Source organism: Plasmodium coatneyi, chromosome 7, assembly GCF_001680005.1.
Source record: "Plasmodium coatneyi strain Hackeri chromosome 7, complete sequence".
Taxonomy (NCBI): domain Eukaryota; phylum Apicomplexa; class Aconoidasida; order Haemosporida; family Plasmodiidae; genus Plasmodium; species Plasmodium coatneyi.
Genome location: NC_033562.1, coordinates 1,367,301 through 1,395,216, shown reverse-complemented (window position 1 = coordinate 1,395,216; position 27,916 = coordinate 1,367,301). Strand labels below are relative to the sequence as shown.

At 40.0% G+C, this 27,916-nt stretch overlaps 7 protein-coding genes across 7 annotated transcripts; 3 read left to right on the top strand and 4 right to left on the bottom strand.

Moving 5' to 3' along the window:
- Window positions 1-356: 356 nt before the first annotated feature.
- PCOAH_00018650 (Uncharacterized protein) lies at window positions 357-5,557 on the bottom strand (the record flags this gene model as incomplete). Its single annotated transcript, XM_020058674.1, has 2 exons — window positions 357-3,024; window positions 3,150-5,557. 2 exons carry the CDS (start codon window positions 5,555-5,557, stop codon window positions 357-359), a joined length of 5,076 nt encoding a protein of 1,691 aa, XP_019914123.1.
- Window positions 5,558-6,291: 734 nt separating this feature from the next.
- PCOAH_00018640 (Uncharacterized protein) lies at window positions 6,292-8,359 on the top strand (the record flags this gene model as incomplete). The annotated part of the gene is made up of 7 exons (XM_020058673.1): window positions 6,292-6,750; window positions 6,906-6,997; window positions 7,223-7,337; window positions 7,532-7,645; window positions 7,794-7,862; window positions 7,965-8,048; window positions 8,309-8,359. 7 exons carry the CDS (start codon window positions 6,688-6,690, stop codon window positions 8,357-8,359), a joined length of 588 nt encoding a protein of 195 aa, XP_019914227.1.
- Window positions 8,360-9,280: 921 nt separating this feature from the next.
- Window positions 9,281-10,912, bottom strand: PCOAH_00018630 (Uncharacterized protein; the record flags this gene model as incomplete). Its single annotated transcript, XM_020058672.1, has 1 exon — window positions 9,281-10,912. The coding sequence occupies one exon, from the start codon at window positions 10,910-10,912 to the stop codon at window positions 9,281-9,283; it is 1,632 nt and encodes a 543-aa protein (XP_019914289.1).
- Window positions 10,913-12,684: 1,772 nt separating this feature from the next.
- Window positions 12,685-14,100, top strand: PCOAH_00018620 (Uncharacterized protein; the record flags this gene model as incomplete). Its single annotated transcript, XM_020058671.1, has 1 exon — window positions 12,685-14,100. One exon carries the CDS (start codon window positions 12,685-12,687, stop codon window positions 14,098-14,100), a length of 1,416 nt encoding a protein of 471 aa, XP_019914009.1.
- Window positions 14,101-14,637: 537 nt separating this feature from the next.
- On the bottom strand, window positions 14,638-16,968 carry PCOAH_00018610 (Uncharacterized protein; the record flags this gene model as incomplete). The annotated part of the gene is made up of 1 exon (XM_020058670.1): window positions 14,638-16,968. One exon carries the CDS (start codon window positions 16,966-16,968, stop codon window positions 14,638-14,640), a length of 2,331 nt encoding a protein of 776 aa, XP_019914073.1.
- Window positions 16,969-20,114: 3,146 nt separating this feature from the next.
- On the top strand, window positions 20,115-21,371 carry PCOAH_00018600 (Arginase; the record flags this gene model as incomplete). Its single annotated transcript, XM_020058669.1, has 1 exon — window positions 20,115-21,371. The coding sequence occupies one exon, from the start codon at window positions 20,115-20,117 to the stop codon at window positions 21,369-21,371; it is 1,257 nt and encodes a 418-aa protein (XP_019914183.1).
- Window positions 21,372-23,114: 1,743 nt separating this feature from the next.
- PCOAH_00018590 (Uncharacterized protein) lies at window positions 23,115-25,415 on the bottom strand (the record flags this gene model as incomplete). Its single annotated transcript, XM_020058668.1, has 1 exon — window positions 23,115-25,415. One exon carries the CDS (start codon window positions 25,413-25,415, stop codon window positions 23,115-23,117), a length of 2,301 nt encoding a protein of 766 aa, XP_019914161.1.
- Window positions 25,416-27,916: the final 2,501 nt, after the last annotated feature.

Sequence of the window (27,916 nt, the reverse complement as noted above, 5' to 3'; positions counted from 1 at the left end):
AGCACATGTACGGGGAAAAATGTACTCGCGCTGCTTCGCGATGTAGCAATTCTGTGCCCACAATTTACTCCAATTAGTAAACGCCAAAGGGATGCACATATTTCACACTTAAAAAAAAAGGAGGAAAAAAGAAAAAGTGCATTGAACGGATGCTCAAGGAACATGTAAGGGTAATGAACTCGGGTGGGAATGCAAAAAGACACATCGTGTACGGATATTCCTCGACGGATTACCACATGGGGTAATTTTTCCTAACACCACAGGAGCAGCGTTAAAATGAGATGCGTAAAGAGGTAAAGACATGTGGCAAACACGGACCGACCCCAACCTGATGAACACACAACACATTTTCTATATCATGCCAAGCGCAAGGTCCACACCTGGGATCCGGGAACAATCAGAATTTCCTTCTTCTGAAACCTGCTTATCGTTTCATACTCCTCCGTAGGCCCTTCCTCAGCGCACTCCCTTCTTACATCTCCATTCGATGCTTCATTCCTTTCGCTTTTTTCCCCATCGAAACGAGCAGGGTTCCCCATCGGACGAACATCCCCTTTATTATTTTCATCGGTAGAAGAACTCTCATGGTGCAGACCCAGGTTGGGACTCCCTTTCGATTTGGCTTCTTCAACCCGCTTGAAGAAAACGTCATGGATGTACAGAAAGTCGTAAATTTTTTCAAAGGCCTTTTTCTCATCCAGTTTTAGTACCTCGTACTTAACGCTAAATTGGGGGTTGTTTATTTTTTTGAGGATATTGGGGATATGCAGGGTTGCTCTGTTTTGCACTGGGCGCTCCTCTGTCAGCTCTTCCGTTGATTGCTCTTCCGTTATTTGCTCTTCCTCTTTCGAGGCCCCCTCCAGAGCCCCACTGCTGGGCGCCCCATTCATGGAAGTCGCACTTCCGCCCACCCTGTACAGAACCCCTCTCGATAAATCATACACAAAGGTACTTTCCTCATAGGATAGAGAAATAAATTCAAACGTCAGATTCAGCAAACTGTCACTGATTGACTTTTCTGTTTCTAGCAAGGGTACATAAAAGACGACTGCGTTTTTCAATTTGCTATTTTCAATTGGGCTTTTTTTAAATTTGCACTTGGCGTTTTCTTCTCTATTGTGATTGGCGGTGGTCATTTCGTCTGTCGTTTCATTTATGAGCTTCACGCGGTCCGTGATCAAAGTGCTCTTTTCCATGGGGTAGCTACTCATAGGGTTACTTCCCTTGGATGAGCTCAACGTGTAGGATGTGTACGTCTTCCATGTATACTCCTCATCAGGTTCGTCCATTCTATCCACATCAATATAATTCTTAAATAGTATATTCAGGCAAATATTTTCCTTTGCGCTTTTCGTTATCACTATTTCTTGAATGTAGGCTTCTGTTGGGAAGCATATAAGACCATCCCTCCTGTAGAAGTACTTCTTAATAGGTTGACTGGATTCGTCCAGTTCATTTCCTTTATGGGTAGTGTCATCCGTTTCTTTCACCTTCGGCTGGTCAACTGGGTGCATCTTTTTTTCAGCACGAGTGATGCACTGTGTAGTGTTATCATGGGGGGTTGTTGTTCCCTCCTCTGGGTGAAGCTCACAAAGTGATACATCTTTCGAACTCAAATTGTCCCCACCCTTGGCAGCCGCCTTAGGTGCATTAGGCGCATTTCCCACCAGTCGCTTCTCCCTTTTGTAGGCTTCGTTCAAATATACGAGGTACCTATTAAGGAGGACATTCTTCAAATGAATCTGAGCCTCGTCTGTTTTTTTTTTCTGAACATTGCATTGGTCGCAAATTCTCTTCAAGTCCTCGTAGCTGTAATTTAACCCCTGCTCGTCGTTTTCCACAATAGTACCTAAAATTCTGTGTGTAATAATATCAATATATCTCCTTATAGGGGAGGTGAAATGAATATATTTGCTCAGTGCCAAGCCGAAATGATGTGCCTTCTTCTCCCCTTCTGTGTAGGGGATGTATATGGCCTCCTTATAATGCTTCAATATGTTGTATTGCATGCACGTCAGTTGATTATTGTCCAAAATTCTTTCGCAAACGTTTAAAATATCGTTGATGCTGCTCCTTTTTATGTCAATCATGGCATCAATTCGGCTGTACGTGTTATGGTCAATAATGTGAAGGAGATTGTTTTTTATCTCCTCGGAGGTATTTTCATGTATTCTTAAAATTCCCAATTTTCCACTTTGGCTAATTTTATTGGCTACTAAAAAATTTGTTAAAATCATCATTTCTTCTATTAGCATGTGGCTCTTTGCTTTGTATTCCACTTTTTCCACGCAAATATTCTCCACGTCACTTTCCTCCAGCAGGGCTTGCACATTTCTCTTCTTTAGGAAGGTCTCCATCCGTTCGTTAAGTGCATCACCGTTAGAATGGTTACTAAGATTGCCACTATGGTTGTCTCCTCCCTCCGAATAACACTCCTCCAGTTCTTCCACCCCGATAGGCACACCCCTATCTCGCGCACAGGAACTACCAGTCTCTGCTTCATTAAACAAAAATAACAAAGACGGCTTGGAGTTGACGCTCTTCCGTCCACTCTTCTCCTTCAGCATTTTGGATAACAGGAATAGTCGAAAAATGTCGCTTCCCAATTTTGTACTCAGATTATACCTTTCGCATGCTGCTTCAAAATTTGCAACAAAGGGGAAACAGCTTAATGGGAGATCCCCCCTCACTAAAATATCTTGTTCCATTTCTTTTATATTGTTATTGCTCTGCTGCAGTATTCCGTACACTTCGTCCAGGAAATCCTCCACCGTATCATAGTTCAGTTTCTGCTTGCTCCTGATTAGGCTCTTCTTAATTTCGACACCCTTTTCACTCATTGCGATTTTGTCGCATTTGTTGCTTTTTTCTTTTTCGTCACATTGTCTGATCTCCCCCTTCGCGACGTCGTACGGATTCGCCTGACTGCTCAGTCGGAAAAAGACGGAAAAGGACAGCTTCTCCCCCTGGGTGTTCAGGGAACAGATTTCTTCGCTCAAAATGGAGGGGAGCATGTGGATGACCCTGCAAAGTGGCAGAACGAAAATGGGAAAAGAAAATTAGAACAGGTAAACAGAAGGCATTGGGGGTGAAAAACCTTGGGAAGGTATGCACAGATGACAAGTCGTGCACTCCGCTCCGCGCCTTACATTAGGTCCATGTATATCGTGTTGCACATTTTGGAGGCCACCCTATCGTAGTATGAATCGGGGGTGACAAAAAAGGAGACGTCAGAAATGTGCACCCCTATTCGGTACTCAAAATCATTCACAGCATTCGTGTCACTGCCGACAAATTCGATGGACAGAGCGTCATCCAGATCCTTTGCAGTAGGAGGGTCTATGGTAAATATATCCAGGTCGGTAATAATTTCCCTATTTTTAAGGAAGCTTTTTAACATGTACTTTTCGATACACTTATTATTTTCTTGCATATTTTTCAAGTAGGCCATTTTGAGCTGGTGATCCAGGACACGTGGGGTTTCCCTTCCTCGGTCTACTACTTCCCCCTTCCCATCGCTTGCCCCACCCTTCGCTGTCGACGCAGCAGACTGCCGGTTGGCCAAAGCTGTCAGGACTTTGTCGCCCACCTCCATCTTGCTCCTCAAATAAGACATATCACTCCTCTCATAAATGTGAAAATTTATTTTGTAAAAATGGATAAAAAAATAAATGACTCCTAAAAAGTTTTTTTCATTTCCTAAAATGGTAGTAATACTTCCATATGGATTGATCTGGTGTGTGTCCCATTTTTTAAACTTCACCAGGAGGTACAAATTTATTTTTTTCCTCTTCAAATAGTGTAACAATCTGTTTAACATGCTACTGGATCCATCGTATATGAAGCAAGGTAATCTAGGGTCAACGGGTTGTACCTTGGCGCACAAGGGGGTGCTTTCTCTATGCCCTCTTTTCCGTGTCTTCCTGGGGGGAGATTCATCATCTTTAGGATCATACACCATGTTACTTCCTTCCTTGTTGGGCGTTTTTACATTGGGAGGATTGCTTAACAAATTTTCACTCCTCAACTGTGGTGCGTCCTTCCTGCCAAAGGTGTTGTTTATGCTTTTGTTAATATTTAAATAATTCATGGTGCACACAATTGGAGCATTCTTCCGTTCAACGATGTTAACAACTCTGCAAAAATGTTCCGTTTTTTCTTCCTCCTTTTCGCTCATCGAGATGGTACCCTCTTGACTCGTTTCTAGAATCTCCTCCTCATTTTCCAAATCTCCAGATCGTTTGATTTTTCTTCGAGCCGTATAGGCATACACTACATCATCGTTCAGTGCCCTGTTCCGGCTAATATAGCCATAAATGGTAAAAACGTCCTTTTTCAAAGAACCCAAAGGATCATCTTCACTAATCACAACACACTTGCTCGTATCATAAGGGGATACACATAACACTCCTTTGAATAATTTATTTTTAAAATTTTTCTCCCTATTTTTTTGTAGCTCTAAAACTTTTTTTATCCTTTCTCCATCCCAATATTGTTCATATTCCACATCGATGTAATTTTTATCCGCTACTTCGGCATCTGCTTGGGATTCTCCCTTCACATTTTTTGCCTTTTCCAATTTGGGGTCAAAAGGAATGTTCTCCTTATTGTCTTTCCCATTTGGTGAATGTTTCAGTAACTTACTTTTATCATTATAGGGGAGGTAAGGCAGCTGTTTATTTGTATGTTTTCCATTTTCCCCTTCGTTCTTACTAACCCTTTTCGTTTCCATCCCTTCTTCTGTTCTGTTTGACATGCCGTCCAGTGAATCTCCTTCTCGATACTCATGGGCCATTCTCCCTTCTGGTCCTCCTTCCAATTTTTCCTCCTTTGATTTAGATCCCCTGGAACGCAAGGGAGGTTTTACCAAAATTGCATTCCCCTTTCCGGGTGAACCTTCCCCTTGCCGATCCCTACCGCCTTTACTGTACCCACTCACATACCCATCCTTAACCTTCAAATACACATCCTTACTTTTTAAATAGTTATTTTTCACCTTTAGATATTTTTCCCCCATGATGCTTTTACCTTTCCCACTTTGAATGCCCCGTTGGAGGGTTAATCGTGCCGGTACTTTTTCTTTCCAATTTGTGTCTCCCTTTTGGGGCCATTTCTCCGATACGCCTGTTTTGTCTTCACTCGGGGGTTCACTAAACGGGGGGTGGCTTTCCCTGGGGACTTCTTTTCCATTTGCATCCTGCGGATCTTCCTCTAAGGGGGCGCCTTCTCCTGGCTCTCCTCTATCAATGAAGTGATCTGAAGAACCCTCCTCATGATACCCCAACTTAACATTCTTCTGTTTTATTTTTTCATACACATGTTTGTAAAACTGTTTACTTTTTTCCTTCTTGACGTCCTTCCAGGAGGGATTCCACTCTTTCGTCTGTTCCTTCCCCGGGGCACACGACTGTTCTGGATCAGTTGGCCGAAACTTCGAACTTCCCCCTCCATCAGGACGGGAGGCCCTCGCCTCCAACTTCACTCGCTTCACAATTTTTATATTTTCATAGATTTTGGTGTAAAAACAACATCTTGTAGCATTTTTAAAAAATAACATGTTCTACTTTTTGTCTCTTTTTACACTGCTGTTTCGTATATGTAATATCATTTTGTTTCGCATGTAGATACATGTAGAAGCGCACAGGGTGTTGGGTCCAGTTGTTGCCTTCCTTGGGGAGCTTCCTGCTGGGGTGTACGGTGGGAGGAGCGCAATTTCAATTGGTCAACGTGCGAGGATTTCCTTCAAAACGGCAACGGTACAACGCACAGTGATTTCCCCAAGTTATCAAACTGTTCCCTTCTCGTCGTGGTAAAAAGGCGTGTTCTAATTAATACTCCCATACAATTCCACTAATTCCGCGGCGCAATGCCTACAAATGCACATAAAAGGAACCACGCCTAGGAAAAACTAAACAAGAAGTGAAAACTGCAGGGAAATAGAAATGGCACTTTTGCTCTTCCTTCATTAATATGCTGCTTATTCCTTTTCTTGTGTCATTTTCCAGCAAACGACATTATCTGATGACATTTAAAAATGGTTAATTTGTGTTTTTTTGGCTATCTACTAGGGCTACATATATTTTTTGGCAACATATGTATCATATTGGTGAGTTCCTTTGCCTTCTCCGCTTTCCACATCATATTACAACGTTTTATGCATTACTTTGTGAAAAATTTTCCTCTTGCACGAGGGTCATTTGAACACAATTTCCGCAGTGCAGTCAACTCGCATAAACATACAGGTGTACATTTTGGGAAGATTTTTTTTTTTTTTTTTTTTTTTTTTTTTTTCTGCCCATGTGTTGCGTGCATAAAGGCACATATGGTGGTCCTCCCAAGTTAAGCGAGTGTTGTGTATTTTTGTCAATACACAAGGGAAATGCACATAACTGACGTGCGAAATTTTGACATAATCTTTTTCCTAGCACAGACGATTGCATGTAAAAAGAAAGAAAAAAAAAATTCCCTGGGTGATAAATTTTACATGTTTGTTCTGTCACTTGTATTTTTTCCCCCCCCCTCTACTGGACAAACTTTCAGTGGCTTCGCTTTTTTTCTTTTCCTCTTCCGTTTTCCTTTTTTTTTTTTTCGTCCACAGTGTTGCCCTTTTTTTTTATGTATTCCCGAAATTGGGGTACCAGCAAGTGCACATCCCACACGCCCATCTGTACCTTCAGGAAGTAAACGATGGGTAACAAAATTTCAACGGAGGATCACATCTTTCGATTAAAACTAAAGACGAAGGAATTAGTAAACAGAGAAAAAACATACATACGTCTGCATCGTTGTGTACATTTAGGTGTATGATATGTACCCTGGGAGAAAGGACACAGTTAACCTTGCTACATCGCGCTTTTTTTTTTTTTTTTTACACTGCTTTCCCCCCCAAATGCCAACCCTTTTAGGAAAAATTATCAAACAGGTCAGAACTAGAAGAGAAAAAGCTCGTAATCGATGTCAAAAAGGCCATACAGGCAGGGAAGATCGACATAGCAAGGTAGGTCAGATTGTGGAATGTGTGCCGCATGCATTTGCACATGTGACAGACGCATATACCTCTTAATTACACCAAATGGGGAAATCACTAATTGTGATGGCAGTATGGCACCCCTTCTGTTGTATCTTTTTTGTTTTAAAAACTTTTTTTTTTGGTGAATTGCTTGCCCATTCCACCCTGCTATGTTGTAATCCACCATGTTGCCACTTCCCCCCGTTCCGACAGGCTCTATGCAGAAAAATGCATAAGAAAAAAAAACGAAAAAATTAACTACCTCAATTTGAGTAACAAATTGGATGTCCTTGTGTCAAGGCTCGAGGGGGCCCACAGATGCGCGTCGGTTAGTTTGTAGTTAATGTTAGGAGGCGGGCGAGAAGGCAGCCCCCGCAGGATTTATGCCAGCCGTCCGAGCAAGGGCATAGACGGATAAGCCGTCATAAGGACACATATACACATGTCATCATTCACATACATGTGAACATATATATGTATGCGTGTTTGCTCTCGCCCTTCGCCCGAACCCACCCTTTGCAGCTAGTTAAAGACGTAAGCATGATGATCCCGCTAATACAGAAGATAAATACCGAAACCAACGCCGCCAAAATTGGGAATGACGTGATGAAGCTGGAAAACATCTTTGACGAAATTGTACGTTTTGCAGGATTAGGAAAAGGGAGGCACATCACCCCCTCAGTGGGTTTAAAAGTCCACATGCGCGTATCCCCGTGGGCATTGCCCAAAAGCGCATGTGTGTATTTATATATATATATAAACTCTCACTGCTCCTCCCCCGCAGAGCATCAGCTCAGATCTCATAAACGACACTGTTCAAACATCCTCTGCGATCAGCGCCCCCACGGAGGAGGTAAAAAAGGACGATTCAAATATGGGAAGGAAAGCAGATCGTTTCAATGGTTCGTTATGTTAAACATTTTTTTTTTTTTCTTCCCCCCGTTTGTGCACACAGGTTGACGAATTGATCTCCAAAATAGCAGATGAGCATGCCATAAAGCTAGATGGACAGCTGGGCCCCGTAAATTCAATTAATAAGGTAAAACAATATTTTTTGTCATTTGTAAAAGGGAAAGCAAGAGGGATATAATAGGCACAACGCAATGCATGATGTGCGCTCACACACAGAACTGTAGAGCGTTATGTACACATATGTGAAGATATAGCTCTTTAAAAAGAAATTTTGGCATAAAATGGTGCCACGTGTTGTGCATCCCTAATTTATCCAGTGCCTATATGCCATCATTGGTGGGTATGCAAAAAAGGATGTTAAATTTTTCCCCCTTTTTTTTCTTGCAGCATTTGGAAGAAATTTCTAACATGAGCGAACGGATAAAAAATTTAAAATGACGAAAAGGAAAAAAAAAAAAAAAAAAAAAAAAAATTATAATGGAGGTTCGTTTTGGTCATTTCTTAAACTTCCCCTTCACCGTCCCTCATTCACATGGACACATATTTGTGAAAACGTACGGACGTATATGTATTTATATTTGCATGTGCCACTACGCCTCTTACTATAATTTTTATTTTTTAAGAATATTTAGAAGATCCAAACGACGTGATCTTCTTCCACATTTGTTTTTGTTCCGCGAAAGGGAAAAAAGTACCCACGAAAATGCATAGGTACATATGAACGCAGTTGCTCACACCTTATATGTGTCCAACTCCACCTCCATTCGACAACATTTGGTTTAGTGTAAAAAGCACACACAAATTTATATACCCACCATGGGCCTCTTAACATTTTAGCCGTTCATTTTTCTCCAAAATTTGGTTTTATTAATACGTCAAAGGGGGCACCCCTTGAGGGAAAACTGTACAGCCATTTTATTCTGGCTAGTCAAGAGAGGAAAAAAAAAAAAAAAAAAAAACTCGCACACTTTCAAATATGACATTTTGTTTTTGCCTCAAAAGGGGGTAAATCATAAGCACATATTTTGAATGCGCAATTCATATTGTACAGAAAAAAGGGCTTAAAACGGGTGAAATTACAAAAAAAAAAAGAGGGGAAAAATAAAACGTAATTTAAGGCAGTACAGTGTACTTTAATACAGTGCTAGACAAACTCGGGGAAACATAACAATGAAATATTTTTCCAAAAATGGGAAAAAAAAGGTAAGGAAAAGTACAAATTGGGATTAACGCTATCATTGACGATAAGATTAACGCTAAGTGGATGGTAATAAAAGTCACGCCAAGCTTACGTCACGCGTGCGAAACAGGATCAACCAGGCGCATTCGTACACACGACTCCACCTACAAAAAAATGCGTCACACATGTATGCAGGAAACTAAGCTGTCCAGAAAATTCTTTGTCAAGTTGAATAAAAGACCTTCGTCAGCGCTGCTAAATGAGATGTCTTCTCCGCCTTCAAAATAATCGTTTGAGCCGATGTTTATGTAAATACTCCTGTGGGTGTAATTTTCCTCTCCACGGAAATTTTTCTTTTTTTCACTATTAGCCAAATCATTCGCATAACTATCAAATAAAATTTTCGCGTAAACAAAGAAAGGATCTTCCCGTTCTTGTCCTTCCTTCCCCTTTGCATTACAACTATTATATTCATAAATTGTACGCAACTGTTTGCACACCATGTCGAATTTTTTTTTGCTAATTTTGGTGCACCTCAGCACGTAGGATGATTTATCCGTGACGTCATTCTGGACGTAAAACTTGTACCCCTTGTTATCCTTAAAAATAAGTTCGAGCAGATTTTTCTGTTGATCATTTTTAAGAAAAAAATTTTTTAAATATTCCAAGTAGGTTTTATTTTTAAATAAAAAATTGATGTTTCCAAAAATGAACGTAATGTTTGGCTGTTCATATTTTCTGTTCATTCTATTTTCCAAGAGGATGTCTGAGTTATGGCACACGTTGAATAGCCTTTTCAAATACGAATTAAACTTATTTGTGTAATTGTGCACATTTAAAAGTTCCTCAGTGGACATATCATCTGTCGCGCGTTTGGCTGTCCTGTTCTTCTTAATCAAAGAGACCACATCCACCTTTTTTAGGTCCTTTTTGCTTGAGGTGCAATTGTACAGAAAATGGTACAGGTCTTCTTTGTCCATGTTGTCCATTTCGTAAAGGGAGCACTCATCGTTCATGTCCCTTGTGCATATGTAATATTTTTTCTTTTCCTTATCGTACACGTAGAATATGAAGTACGCGTAGGAGCAGAGCATGTAGTTCTGGTTCATGCGGGGATCGGCAATAGATCCTGCGGTGGGACTTTCTCCGGAGCTTCCAGAAATGCTCCTCGAAATGGAGGTGAGAGAGGCTGTTACATCACCTGACCCCCCTATCGGTGTAGACTGCCCATTTTTGTAAAAAATCACACGCTTGTCCACCCTGTACGCGGCGGCCACGGAATAGTTGCCCTTCCGCACGCTATCCCCGGGCAGCAAATTGTCCAAAGGGGGAACCCTATTCAAACGAGTCAGTGTCTTCAAGTCCACCTCTTTTACGTGCTCGAAACCGATAATGTGATAATACGAATTTTCACTGAACAGATTTTTGGCATACCCAGTAACAAACCAAAGACTCTCCTGCTCATTTAAATCTTTTATCTTATCGATCATGGTTTTTTCTCTCCTGAAAAAATTCATTATCCGGTTTGTTAAACCTCCTAACTGCTCCACGTAGGAACCATCATTTTTTAATGTGCAAATATTTGTGGGTGCATTTTTTTTTACATTTTGGGGATCACTACTCTTCTCTTTATTTTTCCCTATAAAGAGGTAGCGTCCGTTTTTTCCCCTTTTCGCTAAGCTGTACACACCCTGGGCGGGGAATAACAACCCCTGTTTCTTACTCAAAAAGAACTTGTCATTTTCTGTCCTTTTTGCTTCATCCCGTGGAAGAAATGGGAATATCAACAGGGGGAGAATTTTCAAATTCATAATTGTATGACTGCGCAAGTGGGATGCAGCGGTTGTGGAGTGGAGGAAACAAAGGGTGAACAAACAAAAAAAGGAAAAAAAAAAAAAAAAAAAAAAAAAAAAAACTACGCCTAAGTACCAATCACGATACAATAACGCAGCGCCAATTTGCAAAAAGGATCACTAAGTTAAGGCCTCTTCGATGGTTGCTCTTAAAATACATGCACAACATACACGCAGGCATGTCACCATAAGGGTGATGACGTACGGAATCATGTTTGGAAGGAATTCCCTGCAGCGACGCCATGTTGTTACACCCGCGTACCGTTGTTCTCGGACGAGTACTTCACACTGTGTAACTTTCACAACGAGTGTAATGTTTGAAATATTTTATAAACGATCTGTTTTGCTTCCTCTTCTGTGTGAAGGCAGCGGAGACCGGGTTGAATCAGGCCACTCCCCGACGTGGCAATGAACGTGTAAATATCTACATGCAACATATTGGAGAGTTCCCTAATCATAAAACACGTCAATCATATGCTAGCAAAGACGTGTATACGTTATATACATAGATTCTCATATGTGCGTTTGAACAAAAGGAGCGCGTTCACCCTAAGTCATTCCTCCCCCATTTGGCAAACACATTAACACTTGGAGATTTCCCGTTCCTTCACCCACAGGAAAAGGTCAAACTGATTAGCACCCTTCACAACTGCGTCTTATGAGAGTAAAAAAAAAAAAAAATCGTTCCCTATAACTATTCCTTTTTCCCTGCCCTTGATTGTTTTTCATATGCAGAAATTAAAGCATCCTTAAAAATCTTGTACGTCCATCTATTCCCTTTTTGCGCGAGCCCCATTTGAATGGCTAAGGGGAACATAAAAATGTTTGCCGCATCGAACATGTATAAACATTCACGGTAAATAACTTTTGGGTATAATTTTTTTTTTTTTTTTTCCTGGCGAACCTTACCATACGCGTGTACATATCACCATGACGATGCTTCTTAAGGAAGAATTGGGAACTTTCGCGAGTACGAATTTTTGGATCACATTGCCGTCCTCCCAAACAAGTTATACCGCTTATTCTCTTCATTGATATCGTTCCTATGAATCGCAAAAGTGAGTCAGACTCAATTTCGAAGGTCCATTATGTACACGTAGGGATGATTACCCACTTTTTGTCCCAACGGAGGTATATCAGTTCACCTCCTTACGGTTCATGGAAAATTTAGAAATATAAGAGCTTACACTGCATGTCTTCATTGTTAGCTTCTTTTTTGTAGGTTTCCCTGTTGAGGTCACCTTAGACTGTCACCAAAATTTTACAAAAAAGGGGAACATGCCCTTCCACTAACTCTACATGGAACGTATTCAAATGACTCACTGAACGGTCCACCTTCGATGCTAGTTCATATGGCCAGCATAAATAATCGCTCCCAAGTATGCGTGCCCCTGCACACGTGAAGGAGTCCCATTTTTTCCAAATTAATTCAGAAAAAAAAATAAATAAAATAAAAATAAAGCGAAACTCAAAATTTTGTAAAATCAAGAAGAGCTATTAAAATTGTGGATGAACAATTTATCCAACAAGGCAATTAAGGTGCCCCTCCTGAATTAGCCTGACGATGAGATAAGTCCATTTGGAATGCCCCAACACACGTGTGCAGAAGTGATCGGCGAAAATCGCACGACTATATACCTGACGAGGGGATCGGCGTAGTATTATTTCATAGACACACCGCACAGATATACCACCCAGACAGACCAATTAGCAGAGGACACCCGAACAAAATGAGCACGACCAACGGCGAGGAGTGCAAACTGATGCATAACTCCCCCAGTAAAAATAATCACCTAAGCAATGGCACCTGTTCAGCAAAGGAGAAAGAACCGAGCAAAAGGAAACAATCATTCAACGACTTCGAATTGGAGATTGACGATGAAATTATCACCTACTTGTCTTCCCGCACATGCAATAACAATGTTACACATAAAATACTGAAGGTGAAGAATTTAATAGATGACCAGATGTATGACTACATCGCAAACGGTCAGACGTCTGAGATAAGTGAGTCTAACGATGAGAGTGACACCCACGAAAGTGTGGAAAAGGTTCACTTAAATTCACGTAATGGTTATGCGGGTTGTCAAAATGGGGATGAATCTTCATGCAACACCCTTTCGCACGATCAGCCAGAAAGGGAGGCCATATCATCTGAACAGGTGTCCACGTATAAGCTTAACAAAGATGCACAAGGGGAGAGCAAAGAGAAAGCAGAGCTGCATTCGAATGGGTGCACTCACTTTAACAAAATAAAAATGATGAACCTGCTAGGTGAAAACACAATTGTATACAACACGAAAGATTATCAGAACAACGTACTCTTCCTATCCTACGATGAAAAGAACGAACAGTGCGATGTGTGTGATAGGTACAGGAAAAATTACATGTCCAATATGTATCCCTCGAGTTGCGCTCACCTGCAGGGGGGAGACGCCATCAACGGGGTTCCCACGAAGAATGGGATTGCAACGATCAACGGCACAGTCGAAACCAACGGTGCTGCCCCTGTGAACGCACTGAGCGACTACTTCTTCGTGCTGGGGTCGACCTCCAACTCGAGGAAATACATTCTGAAGCAGAGCAATTTGGATTTCCTCTCAGTGCGTATACACATCGATGAGAAAAAAATCGGATGCAGGAAAAGCCACGATCCGCTCACCCTAACGTCCAACATAGCAGTGGGAAAGGGTTTGAAGCTACTAAACATGATTAAGACGGATAGTGCACTACACAAACAAATTACAGACCTGAGTAAAGGTAAAAAAGTTGTTCTCCTAGTGGGAGATGAAGTCATATACTGCAACAACAAAATATATGAGAAACCAAAAAATGAAAAGGAAGCTTCTAACTTCCTAAAATCCTACAACAGCAACAAGTGCTACAGTTACAGTAGCATCACGTTGATCGAATTAGAAACAGAAAAAATTATCACCGGAATTGATGAATCCATTGTTAACATACACGACATGGACGATTCAGTGGTCAAGAAAATCCTCGATGATTCTTCTATATACTTTTGCGCAGGGGCATTGAAAATTGAAAACACCCACATGCACAAATATATAAAAGTTATAAAAGGGAATATTGACAGCATCTTCGGGTTGTCATTAAATCTTCTCTTCCACCTTGTGAACTTTCTCTGAAATGTGCGCTATGCATTGTTCTGCGTAAATTGATCGTTGTTTATTTTTTCCTTTTGTTGCCCTGCTTCACCTTTTTCCCACAGTGTGTATTATGTTGTGCCGTTTTGCGTCTCCTAATTTTGGTCGCATCAGCAGATGGATCAGCGGACGAACCAGCGGAAGGTCCTCATCGCCCCGTGCAAATTTCTGCCGCATAAATTTACCATCACCACGTCTATGCGTGCATTCCATTTTGTCCAATGTTGTGTCCTCACAAATGAAGGAGTAACAAAAAAAAAAAAAAAAAAAAAAAAAAAAAAAAAAAAAAATGGCTAATTGGAAGAACGCCCCAATTATGGGACATATAATAAAATGCAATAGCAGAGGCAGGAAAATGAATGAAAAAGCGTAAAACGTGAAAAGCACAGTGCGGTAGATCAGCACGACATGTTTAAGTGGTACGTCTCTCTACCAATTGGACTTCTTCGGATTGGTAAAAAACTTCACTCAGCGAATGTCCTCCGCCCCCCTTTCGTAGTGTCCCTCACACGGGATACCTCACTCCGGGTTCACGTTTTTTTTCTTGTCCAGCGTCTGCGGCGTTATGCTGGGCGCGCTGGGCGACTTGGATCTACCCTTCGCTAAAAGGCTTTGAAAAAAGCTGTGCAAAGATTTATCATTCTGTTCCTTACTAGCGCCGTTCTGGCTGTTACTTCCGTTGTTTATCGTTGCGGTCCCTCCATTCAGGGTGACATCGATTTTTATTTTGTCCCCCCCGACATCAGCGCTATTAACATTATTAGGTCCAGCGTCATGGCGAGTGTCATCACAAGTGTTGTTGACACCGTCGACATTATTTTCATCGCCGTCCTCATCGGCCCCGCTCACCCCGTTGGACTCCACCTGTGGGGATAACTTCGCCAAAAAGTCGTTGAAATAACAATCAGCAACAATATTATGGCTATGCTCCACTATGCTCTTATTTGTTATAGGCTTCACGATAATGGAGTCATAGGGCTTATTAAAATTTTGCACGAAGGTATTCTGTATGGACTGGTTAATTAATCCCTCGTCATCATAGCCTGATGGGATAAACACCCTTTCGTAGTCGTCTAAAATGGCGTTATCACTAAAGGGGAAGTTGTAAATACGGTGCATAATATATCTGTATAGGAGCTTCACATTTTTGGCTTCCTTCTTATTGGCTGTATTGCAGAAAATAATAGCTGCCTGGTAATTCACAGCTAAATTTCTCAGATAAGCAATAATCACATCGATATACCCTTGGTATGTTCTGTTGTTTAAAATTTCGTACCCGTCCGATTTACAGATGACAAACAATATTGGGAATGACATATTAATTTTTATGAGTCCCTCCCGTTCTACGTTGAATGTATTTTCCTCACCGGTTAAGTCTTCCATAACGGGTTGTGAGTCCCCCCCAATGGTGCCATTCCGTGTGTTCACTCCAACTTGGGATTTCTCCTCCCGCTTCTTCCTCTCCAATGCGTCTCTTTTATAGTTGTACACATAATTTTGCAAGTTCTCCTTCAGCTCACGGAGCACCTCTATATTGTAATCAGAATGCAAATGCTCAAAGATCACATACAACACATCGATCCATTGGTTTATGTCAGACATGATGTCGTAAGGCTTGTACAAATCTGTGCATATCAAAATGACTACCTTTTTTATATCCTTAAATTTTTTTAAATTTTTAATTAAGGAATTTACATAGGAAGAGTGCTGCAGGATCCACACGTGGCTACTCCCTTTTACTTCATTTGCCTTTTTATTTTCTTCTAAATTTTTTACACTTAAACATGCGTAATCTAGTGGAAGAACTCCACCCCCATTTTCGTATAGCACTTCTGCACCGTTTTTATCTCCTTGTAGGGAAATTTCTTGTAGCGATTTCACTAAGGAGGACTTCCCCACGTCTTTATTGCCCAAGATTATGATATGGCTATTCTCCAGCTCTTCGTTTTTCTCCAGGTTTAATTTTTTTAGGATGTTTTGGTATATGCCTTCTTTCCCGTGCGCCACATCCTCGTCTTTATGCTTCCCCTTGTCGGCGTGGTCTCCCTCTAGAGCAGCTACCGAAGCAACAGAGGCAACCGAAGAAACCGCATCCGCATCGTATGAGATTTCCCCATTCGTATCGTAGCTGCGACTTTCGTCTGTTTCCACATTTTTAAGTGCATCCTCGTCCTCCCCCCTGCTGTCATTATATTCGTATCGCTCCGTCAGTTCGTCCCCAACGTTATGACTCAACGGACGCGCACCTTCATCTGCGTCTTCATTTTCCGCTGCAGATTCATCCCCACCTTCGATCGCTTCCTTCTCAGATTGTCCATTTTCAACCGTCACGTTGCCCCTTCCCAGGGGTACTCCCTCATTCTCCGCTGCTTGGCTAAATTCCGATAAGCGCCTTGTCACGCTAATTTCTGAACTGTCTTCTTGTTCTCCGTTGTTATGTTCCGCTTTACCCTTTTCCTCCTCTCCACTAAGATCAGCACTGCCCGTCCCTTCTTCACCCTCAATATTTTTTTTCTCATCATATACCTTGCTGTAGCTTTTTTCCTTCCCCGGGTTATACTTCCCATTGACAGAATTTTTTTCCATTTTTTTCTTCTCATCGTCCATTTTCTTTTTTAATCCCACTCCACTTTCTTCTTCATTGATTTTCCCACTTGCTGCAACCTTCATAAGATTGACGCTGCTCTTTCTGGACGTGATGCCATTGTCCTTTGCGCTTTTTGCACTCCATTTCTCCTTATAGGTGTCCTTAAATTTCGCACTGGCCTTTTGCCCCCCCAACTTAGTCGTGTTGCTTTTTTTCAAAATGCTCACTGATGTGTTTGAAGAGTTTTTACTTTCGCGCTTCATCCTGATTGTCTTTAAATTGAATTTTACTTGGAGGCAAAGGGGGGCGAGCTTAACTACAACTGTGCGTAGGCATATGTATATATATCTACGTAGGTGTGCTCTAGCACGACTGCCTAGGGCGAAGTCACGAACCGAACCCCCCGCCGCGTGCTGAATGAAAATAGGGAAAACGAAATGTGTCCCCACGAACAAGCTATCCTAAGACGATTGCATGGAGAAGGCAGACGGACAATCTAACATTCACGCACGTGCTCTAATTAACAACAAAAAAAAAAATTTAATAAATCAAAGCGTGGTATACAAATGTGTAATGCATGTCCCCATTTGTATGTGCACATAATCTCGTACTTATTATGGAAAGCAAGTTCACATTTTTGGAGCAAAATATTTGTCATTTGCGTCTGATTCAAGTGAGCTTATGCGTCAGCAGGATGCTACAACACAGTAGAAAAAAAAAGAAAATTAAAAATTGTGAAGGAGTGAAAAGACGCGAGTTGGATGCTACTACGTGGGAATATAGGCATGAACGTTGCTATGTTGATAAGTCGTTAGTGTATTTTCCTGTTCGCCTATTTGCATGATTGTGCACGCGCATATTTATGCACACTCGCAAGTGCTTTTTTTTTTTTTTTTTTTTTTAAAAACCGTTTTTGCGCTCAACACGGGGGGTATTAAATCAAAATATGCCAAAGTTCCTTTCCCAAGTAGACCACTTAAGACTGTAAAAATTGACCGGAAAAAAACGAAATACAGTAAAAAGGGGGATAACCATACATGTTTGCAAAAGTTGTGCATGTCAGTAAAGCTACACACGAATGCTCCCTTTGGTGTGGCAAAAAAAAAAAAAAAAAAAAAAAAAAACGAGGTTACACGATATAGGAAGAATGTGCGTGCGAATTTGTTTCCAAATTGTTATTTTCCATATGGCGCAGATCTAAGTCACTGTGCTTTACGCAGAAATTAAAAGACGTCCCCAAACCTTACGTACTCACGCAAAAATACCTTTGCGTAGATGAGCTTTCCATAAGCATATCCACAGGAACAAGCTTTGTCAACCGACCAAAGTTATTCCGGCTATATTGCTAACATAGCATTCCATTATTTTTTTAACAAATAGACAAATTGGCACCCTTAAAACGTGAAAAAAAAAGAAAAAACATGCAATTTGCGCTACACACTGTGATGTTAACGGTTAAACATGTGGCACAAAGAAGGGAAGAAAGTCGAAAGATCAATTCTATGCTTTTATAGATCTGCCCCATCCTCTATTTTGTTTTTACTACTTTTCCATTTTATTGCTATGTGTTAAAAAAAGCGTCAAAAACGTAACTGTTGTAAAAACATAACTGCTCCAACGGCGTACACTTGGAAGTTTATTTTTTCCTGACAGCACAATTGCACATTTACTCATTTGGAAATGACTTCCACAGTTTTTCCCTTTCAACTTTTGAACACGCTTAACATTAGCAGAAAAAAATGGAGGGTTAACCACATTTTGCACTGTCCCAGGCCGTCACGTTCAACGCCGCTTTGGTCCTAAATTTCCGCATAGCTAGTACATAATACGTACATATAAGCCCTACACATAATTACGCAGTGTTTACTTGGATATGAGTTCACTATGTGGGCAGTCAGTAAGGTGTCAGGCCTTCTTCATATTTATCATTGTGCCATGACATGCATATCCGAACAATGTTCTCCTACTTCCATTTGTTCACACACAATTATGTTACAGAAAAGTGTTCATACCTTTCTGCGGGAGGTATCACACCCCTGTCAACGCAACGCAGGAACGTGAGTAAAAGATCAACATTTCAGTCGCCAAAAATGGCCATTAAAAAAAAAAAAAAAAACATGCGACATTTATTCCTTTTTCGGAGGAGATCTTTTTAAAGGAGAAATGGAATAATAAAAGTTAACTCATATGCGTGTGCAACATATTATCTACCATTTTGCATTAGAAGGTGTTTCTCATTTCTCGTGCATGTTGTGCAACAGTTTTTTCTCTTTTTAAGAAAAAATATACAGGCATGTAGACCACTCTACAATTGATCACTCTGTAATTTTACCTGCTTTATTACTGCGTATGTTTCGGTCTTGTATTTTTTTTTTTTTTTTTTTTTTTTTTTTTGCGATACTGCAACCGCGATGCTGTTCATTTTGAAGTTTTATTTTTTTATTTAATTTTGCAAATTTTTATTATGGCTTCAATTTGGTTCAGTTTGCCTATTGTGCTAATTTTCTTAGTTTTGCTCATTTTTCCCCATTTCGTTGTTACCTACTATGCCTCTAGCATGTGATAACGCAACCAATGGGTGCGGCAGCACGGATAACTACTAAAAGGGCTTAAAAGGCGCATGCATTTTTACCATTTATATTTAAGTGCAAACAATTTGTAACAAACGGGAAATAAAATATAGAACGCGGGAGGCATTAAGATATGTCAAATCGTATGCCACAAAAGAACTGCGAAATGAAGTGAACAATTAACTTGGAGAATAATCCATCGGCAGAATTTTCTACAAAAAAAAAAAAAAAAAACATAACAATATACATTACTTTGCTAACAATCAGCTGCGATTAAGTAGTTATTAAAGCGCATACATTTTTTTTTTTTTTTTTGTTGTTGTTGTTGCTGTTGAATGGAAAATAAAACAATGTTGTTCTCCTTCTTTAGCTTCGTAAAAATATTTTTTTAAAAGTACAAAATATGTTGAGGTAAAGAGGAAGAAAAAAAAAGTTAACGCGTAGTTATGCAGTTAGCTATAATAACTAATTAAAAACATGAAGTAGCACACACCAACTGGTTGGTGCCTGTGAATTTTTGCTTATACGTGAAAGTCCCCTTTTTTTTTTTTTAGTGTCAATTTGTTTGTCTCTTTATTTTGTTCTCTCAGTTGACGTCCATTTAACGCTCATTTGTTTGACCGTTTTTCCTATTTTCTGTCTGATTATTCCATGGATTACCTGTTAATTCGTCCATTTGTCAACCTAGTGCCCCTTTCCTCTTGGAAAAGAGAGACCACATTTGTTGCTTAACAGCCAGGTGGTTCTATTCTGCACTTCGTCGGAGAGGCTCGACTAAGAAGACTTTCTGCGACCCCCCTCTTCACCAAGTTGACACCTTTCAAGTACCCCCCGGCAAAATGATTGAATGTATCGAGAATTACTTAAAAACCTTTAAGGAGAAGGAAAACATGTATGTGAAGAAAAAAGTGTCCATCATTGGGTCCCCCCTGTCGGCTGGACAACCCTTGGGAGGAGTGAACCTGGCTTGTGACAATTTGAGGATGCTCGGTTTGCACAAGGTGATAGAGTCCTTGGGTTGGAGTTACGAAGACGTTGGAAATGTTAGCACTGGGGGAAGTATTAGCAGCGATGGAAGTATTGCAGGGAATGATATCGACGGGACGATGACAGACGAGCAGACCGAAATGGACGGAACGCAAAGCTCGCACAACAGCAGCTCTGCACACACGGAATACCATCACGGAATGGAAAAAATGAACGGAGACATAAAATTAAACCACTCCTCCAATAGCAAAGATAATGTCAATTGGGAAAATCATAGCGACATTAATCATCACAAGGGGGAAGGATGCATAACCAGAAAGTGCGTACAAAATAACTACTATAATAATATAAAAAATGTTGAAATTATTGGAAAATTTAGTGAAAAATTATTTCGCGCAATGAGTAAAGAATTGAGGAAGAAAAATTTTGTATTAAACATTGGAGGTGACCACAGCGTTGCATTTCCTAGCATTCTGAGCTCTTTGCAATTTTACCCAAATTTAAGAGTCGTATGGATAGACGCCCATGGAGACATTAACATCCCGGAGACCTCTCCCTCAGGAAATTATCATGGCATGGCATTAGCTCACACCATAGGGCTCTTTAAAAACAGAGCGCCATTCTTCGAGTGGTCTGAAAATCTTACATATTTAAAACCAGAAAATGTGGCTATCATCGGAATACGAGATATTGATATATATGAGAAAATTATTTTAAAAAAATGTAACATTAATTATTACACAATCTTTGATATTGAAAAAAATGGCATATACAATACCATCTGTACAGCTCTTAACCTACTAGATCCTGAGGAAAATTGCCCCATACACGTATCCTTCGACATTGATAGTGTCGACAGTTTCTTCGCTCCAGGAACTGGAACCATTGCAAAGGGGGGCCTAAATTACAGAGAAATTAATTTATTAATGAAAGTCCTGGCAGACACAAGGCGCGTCGTTTCAATGGATTTGGTAGAATATAACCCATCTCTCGACGAAAATGATAAAAAGGTTCACGGCGATTCCTTGCCCATTTCGGAGTATGCCACAAAAACGGGCAAGCTTTGTCTGGAGCTTATTGCCAGGGTTCTCGGCAACGACATCGTCTAACTAGCGTGTGCCAAGATAAATATCTATGTGAATATTTTTCTATATACCTTATAGCATATTTTTCGTGTGCGCTGGGCGTGGAGGAAAATTTCCTTGAAACAGCCCCTCTTGCACATTTCGCAAAGCGTAAAAAAGGAAAGGGGGAGAAAGGAGGAGGGGCCCCCGGCGCCGTTACATACATATATCCTTGCCTCGTTACCCACAACCCACGGGATCTGAAGGTCTTATTTACCAATCGAGACCACAGGAGATGCACATGCTGACACGCGCGCTTGTGCGTGTACTTACATTATGGGTCATGCACGTATGTCCATTTATGCATCCGATATGTGCTTCAACTATGCCTCACCCTTTTGCAAATTTGTCAAAAGAAGCTCCACTGCGCCGTGAACTGTGCGGCACCTCGAATTGAGCTCTGCCCCAAACTTGGCCGTGCATCATACCTTTCTGTATCCAACTTTCCATCTGTTCACATGTCCAATTGCGCGTCTTCCCATGTGGGAAAAAAGCTTTCCACTTGTCACCTATGATGACCCCTTTTTACTTTTTTTTATTTCAATAATTCATTTTTAACAATACATAGTAGTATACATTTTTTTTCAATTTTAAGTTAATTAAAAAAAATGTTTGAAAAACATTAAAAATCTAGAAATGAAAAGCCTCAAAAAATTAAATATACATTAATATTACAATTTCATCTCTTATTTTTTTTTTTTTTTTTAAAAAAAAAAAAGCATGAATTGTTATATTATACTAAATTGTACTATATTTTATCATATTGTATCATATTGTATTATACTCTATTAAATAAAAACAAATATTAATTATTAAAAAAAAACTTAAAAAAGATATACATAATTAGCACAGGTATATATATAGGTGTATATGATACAAGTATACACATGTATATATATATGCTACATAGTACACGACGCACACGGTTCGTGGTACTTTTATGTATATATGATTTTAAAAAAAATAAATACAAAAATGAGAATCGTACAATTCTAGGGAAACTACACGCATGAGCACGGGCACGCTTGATGCCCACACAACAAATACGTGGATGTTTTGGCATGTACATATATAGATGTATAGTAGCAGCGTATAAAAGTGCGCGCCGTCCATACAGAAATATACTACTACATATGTGGTCACATACCTGTGCATAATACGCCGATACGTAAGTGCGCGACGCGCGTGAGAGCTATATACGTATTCATGAGGATGCGCATTAAATGCCGATAAGTATAAATTCCTGCACTGCATTTCTCGCACTACAGATATTTATGTCTGCGTAAATTAAAATATACAATAATATACGGTAATGTTCAGACGTATACAGTAAAGTACAGAAGCGTGCAGTAATGTACAGCACTATGGTCTTCTCTGCTAACATCTTGCTTATTGAGGGTAATGCATAAATGCTTTCTCTCGTATATTGTAAAATCTCAAATTGAATTCCTGGTTTTAATTTGTTTAAAAATTTAATTAGTTTTAATTACATTTAATTTTGTTCCCTTTGATGGTTATGCATAGGGTGGGGGGGTTACACTTGTGAAGGTGAAAATCCGTACAGAATGATCTACTTTAAATATACACGTGTGTGTGTGTTTTTTTTCTGCTCAGCTAGCTATTTTAATTTTTCTTCCTTTTTCCACATTTTTTGCTATTTTTGGCTATTTTTTTTTTTTTTTTAAAGACTTGTTCATATTTTTTTTGAAAAAAAAATTATTGTGTCAGTTAAAGAATAAACAAGGATTTATCAACTTTGTCCATTTCCCTCTTGTGCACGTCATGGTTTTCAAACAACTTCTTGTCATAATTGTTGCACATTCCATAATTGAAAATTTTGAAATAGTCCTTCTCTGCACCTAAACTTTTGGCCTTCCCGAATAGAGAGAAATTTTCCCAGCTAACATGGTTGTCGGGGTTCTCCTTTTCCTTCATCATTTTGCTGCCCAAGTTAGCCTGCTGTTCACAGTCTACTCCAACGTCCATCATATTATTGCCGCTCATTATGTTCCTGTTGTTGCCTGATAAATCAGGCCTTGCCATTCCGTTATTCGTTTGTTCTTTTTCAAGCATCAGGTAATTGCACAGCATGTGTTGCGTCCTGCTATTACAATCTCCGCCGTTGTTCACGTGCATGCCGCTAGTGCTCATTTCGCACCCGTTGTTCATGCAGCTCATGTTCATGTTCAAGCTCATGTCGTTCATGTTGTCCATGTTGAGGGGTAGGTCGTTCAGGTTGTTCATGTCGAGCGGCAGGTCATTCAGGTCGTTCACATTCATGTTGCTCATGTTGTTCAGGTTAACCATTCCGTTCATCCCGTTCATGCCGGTCATGTCCATGGCCATGTTATTCATGTTACTCATGTTACTCATGTTACTCATGTTGTTCATACCTAGACCGTTCATGCCGCTGACACAATTCATGTTGCCCCCGCTGTTCCCGTTGTTCATGTTCATGCCACCCAAGGCATTGGCGCTGTTCATGCTATTGAAGCTGCTCATACTTCCCATGCTGCCCATGCTATTCAAGGTGTTCATGGCGTTGACATTGTTGTTCATGGTGTTGGTACTAAAAAAAAGGTCCTCGTAATTCAGCTTGTCCAGGTTCGTTCCCGTGAAATTATAATAATTATCTTCCGCCCCGTTATTGTGCATATTCATACTCATGTCCAAATTTTCAGCATTCGGTGAGGTCATGTTAAAGTTCATTAAGGAGGATGAATTGCTGCTGTTCCTAACGCCTTTATTGTTCCTCGCATATGTCATTAGGGCTCCGCTGTTGTTATCACTACTTCCAATCATGTTGTTGTTCTCAAAATTTCCCAACGAATTATTTCCAACTTCATTTAGCATACTGCTCCCAATGTTGCTTCCCTTTCCAAATTTTTCTACGCCATTGTTGTGTTCTTCTAAAAAGCCCAAAACGTTCAAATTGTCATTCAGAAATTGCTCCTCATTGAAATTTGTAGAATCCTCATTCTTTAGGTAATTTCCTACAGAAGATGGGGTGGCATTCCTGTTCCTTCCTTCACACCTCCTGCTATTGTTGTTGTTCATAATTTCGGCGTTCTTATGCTTGTGGTTCTTGTGGCCCTTCTTGTGGTAGTCGTGCCCATCGTTCTTCCTGCCATTCTTGTTTCCGTTGTGGTTCGAGCTGTGATTTGGCCCGCTAATTGGCCCGTTATTTGACCCATGATTTGAGCCGTGTTTTCCGCCGTGCTGGGAGCCATTTCCGCTTCCATTCGCGCTTCCACTCTTGGCGGCGTTCTCTGCACCTCCCTTCTTGCTGCAGTCGTAGGAATTGTCCGTCGTGCTGCCGTTCTGTGCGTGGGGGTCCATTGCTTCCGTAACTTCGCCAACACCATCATCTTCCGTGAGCGCGCTAACTTTGTTCGGGTGAGTCGTCTCCTTCTTCTTGGGCATAACACAATAAGTTTCATTCCTCTTTCCGTGTTCTCCATTGTGCACATGGTTGCTCATGCCATGTCCGTTCTTCTTTTTCTCATAATCCAATTTGTCATTTTTCATTTTGTTCGTTCCAATGATTATATTCTTGTCTGTTATTTCCATTGGATGTTCCCTTAATTCATTCTGCCCATGAGCATATCTGCAAAATTGCCCTGAGAAACATTTCCCCTTAAGGAAGCTTTCGCACAAGGCCGTTTTGTACAAATTCTCTGTGGCTCTCAATTCGATGTTCGTGTGTGCATACTTGCATTTCTTATCATTGCATGATTCGTTAATTTTCAATTTCGGGCACAAGCTCGTTTTACACAAATTGGGCAACTCTCTCAGTTCATTCTGTGCATGCGCATACAAGCAGGTCTTCCTCCTTTCGCACTTCCCCTTAATATACCATGGGCAAATCTTCGTCTTGTAAAATAGAATCCTCCTCTCGCTAGTGTTTACCACATTGCTCATATTTTCTTCCTTCCTCATGTTCCTAAAATCGTCATTCATCTTTTCCTTTGGTGCCGCGTGAAACATTTTCTTTTCCATATACTTCGCAAAATTCTTCCTGCCGTTCATTTTGTACAAATATGGTGTGATTGTAAAATTTGGGTAAAATTGTTTTGACTTCCCTTCTGGGTTCAGTTATTTTCTCTATCCTTCTTACTAAACGTGGATAGTTATATATACTTATATACGCTTGCACTTCTTTCTCCCTGTGTTGCTGCCTTTTCGCGCGCGTTTCTTCCTCTTTCGCGTTTGTGTGAGCGAAGCTAAGGGTATACGCTCAGTACTGTACAATCACAACTAAATGCTAACAAAGTGCCAATAGTAATTAACACCTTACGGGCACGATAATTCATGCACCGTGGAATCGAAAAAAAAAATATTTCTCCTTGCACGGTAATAAAAATGATGCAAAAACAGCAGGTTATTAGCACGCGTATAATCGTATAAGCATTAACCCAATGGGCGCTCCGCAATTGCGCAATGCTAATTTTGCAAGTGGAAAAGAATGTACACTGCGTTGTATACTATATTCTACAGTAAGGCCGTTAAACAAAGGCATAAACAGGATAAGCAGATTGGATAAAACACAGTGGGCAGGGGGGTAATAATATCGTCTCCCTTTTTTTTTTTTTTTTTTTTTTATTCTCTATTTATCAATCTTTTTATCACTCCTTTTTTATCTCCTTTTATTCTCAAGAAGAAAAAAAAAAAAAGGTGCACTGTGGACGTGTTACACAAATGGCGTAAAACTTGGAGATGTGTTTTTCTCCACGTTCGATCTGTACATACACAGCAGTACTCACATATACATATGCAAATATGGGTGCTGATATATATGTACCAATGCCCGAATGGTATAGTACGTACATAAAAGCAAGACTCGTCAGTTTCTTCCTTTATATTTTTCTCTCGCGCCTATCAGTTATCATTTTCATTTCGTTGCTTAAAAGTGCACCTGTGCCTCCCTGTCCGTGTGTATACGTCACCACAACGCGCAGTGTACCTTATGGTACGATTCCACGAACGCACACTTAATTGGTGTGTATACATGTGCAAATATATATACATACACGCACACTGGTATGCGCGATGAACTGGTGTGGTCACAATATGCTCGCGCTAAAACGTTGCACAGATAGATACTTGTCTAAACAACTGTATAAAAATATCGTACCATGCGATCGTTGGTGCAAAAATGCACTGGGTGTGGATTATCACGCTTTCGTGTCGTATGCTCGTGGTACACACACGCGCACATACATATACATGTATATATATTTATATATATATGTACGCAATGCATAAATGAATACGCGCATATGCCCACGCTCATACGTATACCTGCACACACATACACTCCCGTGGCTGGATATTAATTATATGGGGGCTAAAACAAATATTTAAAAAAAAATAGAGGGGTGACAATTATATAATAAAACTTCACCTAAACAGCTGTATAATTAAAATAATTAAAATAAAAAAAAATTCACATAAAGGATCGTAAAAAATAAAATTTACATGGAATAATATCTGGAAAAAATGGCGCGCTAAAAAAGGGACGCAGTAAAAAAAGCAGCCTACAGATAAAATATTGTATTACATGGGGGCAGAGGAATTACAAAGTAAAGCAGTACAAAATAAAATTTAAAAAAACGATATCTTAAAAAGAAGCAATTTTTAAATACGCAATTTTTAAAAACGCAATTTTAAAAACGCTATCTCAATGCAACGCAAAAAATAGCACTACGTTAAACATTAATAAGTGGCTCACGGATGGGCAGCGTAATGGCGATACCGTCCACATGAACTTGGCTCGTGCATTCGACTCGCATTTACATATCACTACGTGAAATGTTCTACATAAAGGTATTTAAAAAAAATGCAGAAATGCGAAAATTGCAAGAAAAGCCTAAAATTAAAAGAATCCAATTTTAATTACGACTACATGTAAAATAAGTGTCACTATTTTATCATGTGAAAAAATATTTCTCAAAATATTACAGTACACATGTATATATGGGATGCGTTTTAAAGATGCCCAGCTGTGACATATACACTCATGCACGTGTGCATATGGTTTGCATGCACGGGCGAATACGTATGTAACATGTGGCTTCATATATTACAAGACCACACTGCTTTGCCTTTCGCATGTATGTGGGCTATATACGGCGATACATATCAATATACGTTCACGGTATGTGTCCATATATGTCAATGTGCCTCAATAAATATCATTACATATCTCTACACATGCACTTGTATGCGTTCGCGCTCAGGCGCTTTTGTGTGGACACAGACATGCACGTTTCTTTCTTGCACAATATGAATCCTCGCAGTGAGCAATATAGCAAATGCAAGCGCCTCCGCGAAGGACGTGAATAAGCTCATAAAAACTGCGGCACCCACGGCGTGTTAAAAATGAACAGATTGCATGCGCTTATACTTCAAAAAAATTGGGAAAAAATAAAAATAAATAAATGCGTAAAAGAACAATCAAAAGGAAAGCTTAAAAAAAAAAGAAAAAAAAACTTAGTAAAATTAAAAAAATCTTTGCGTAAATTTTAAAA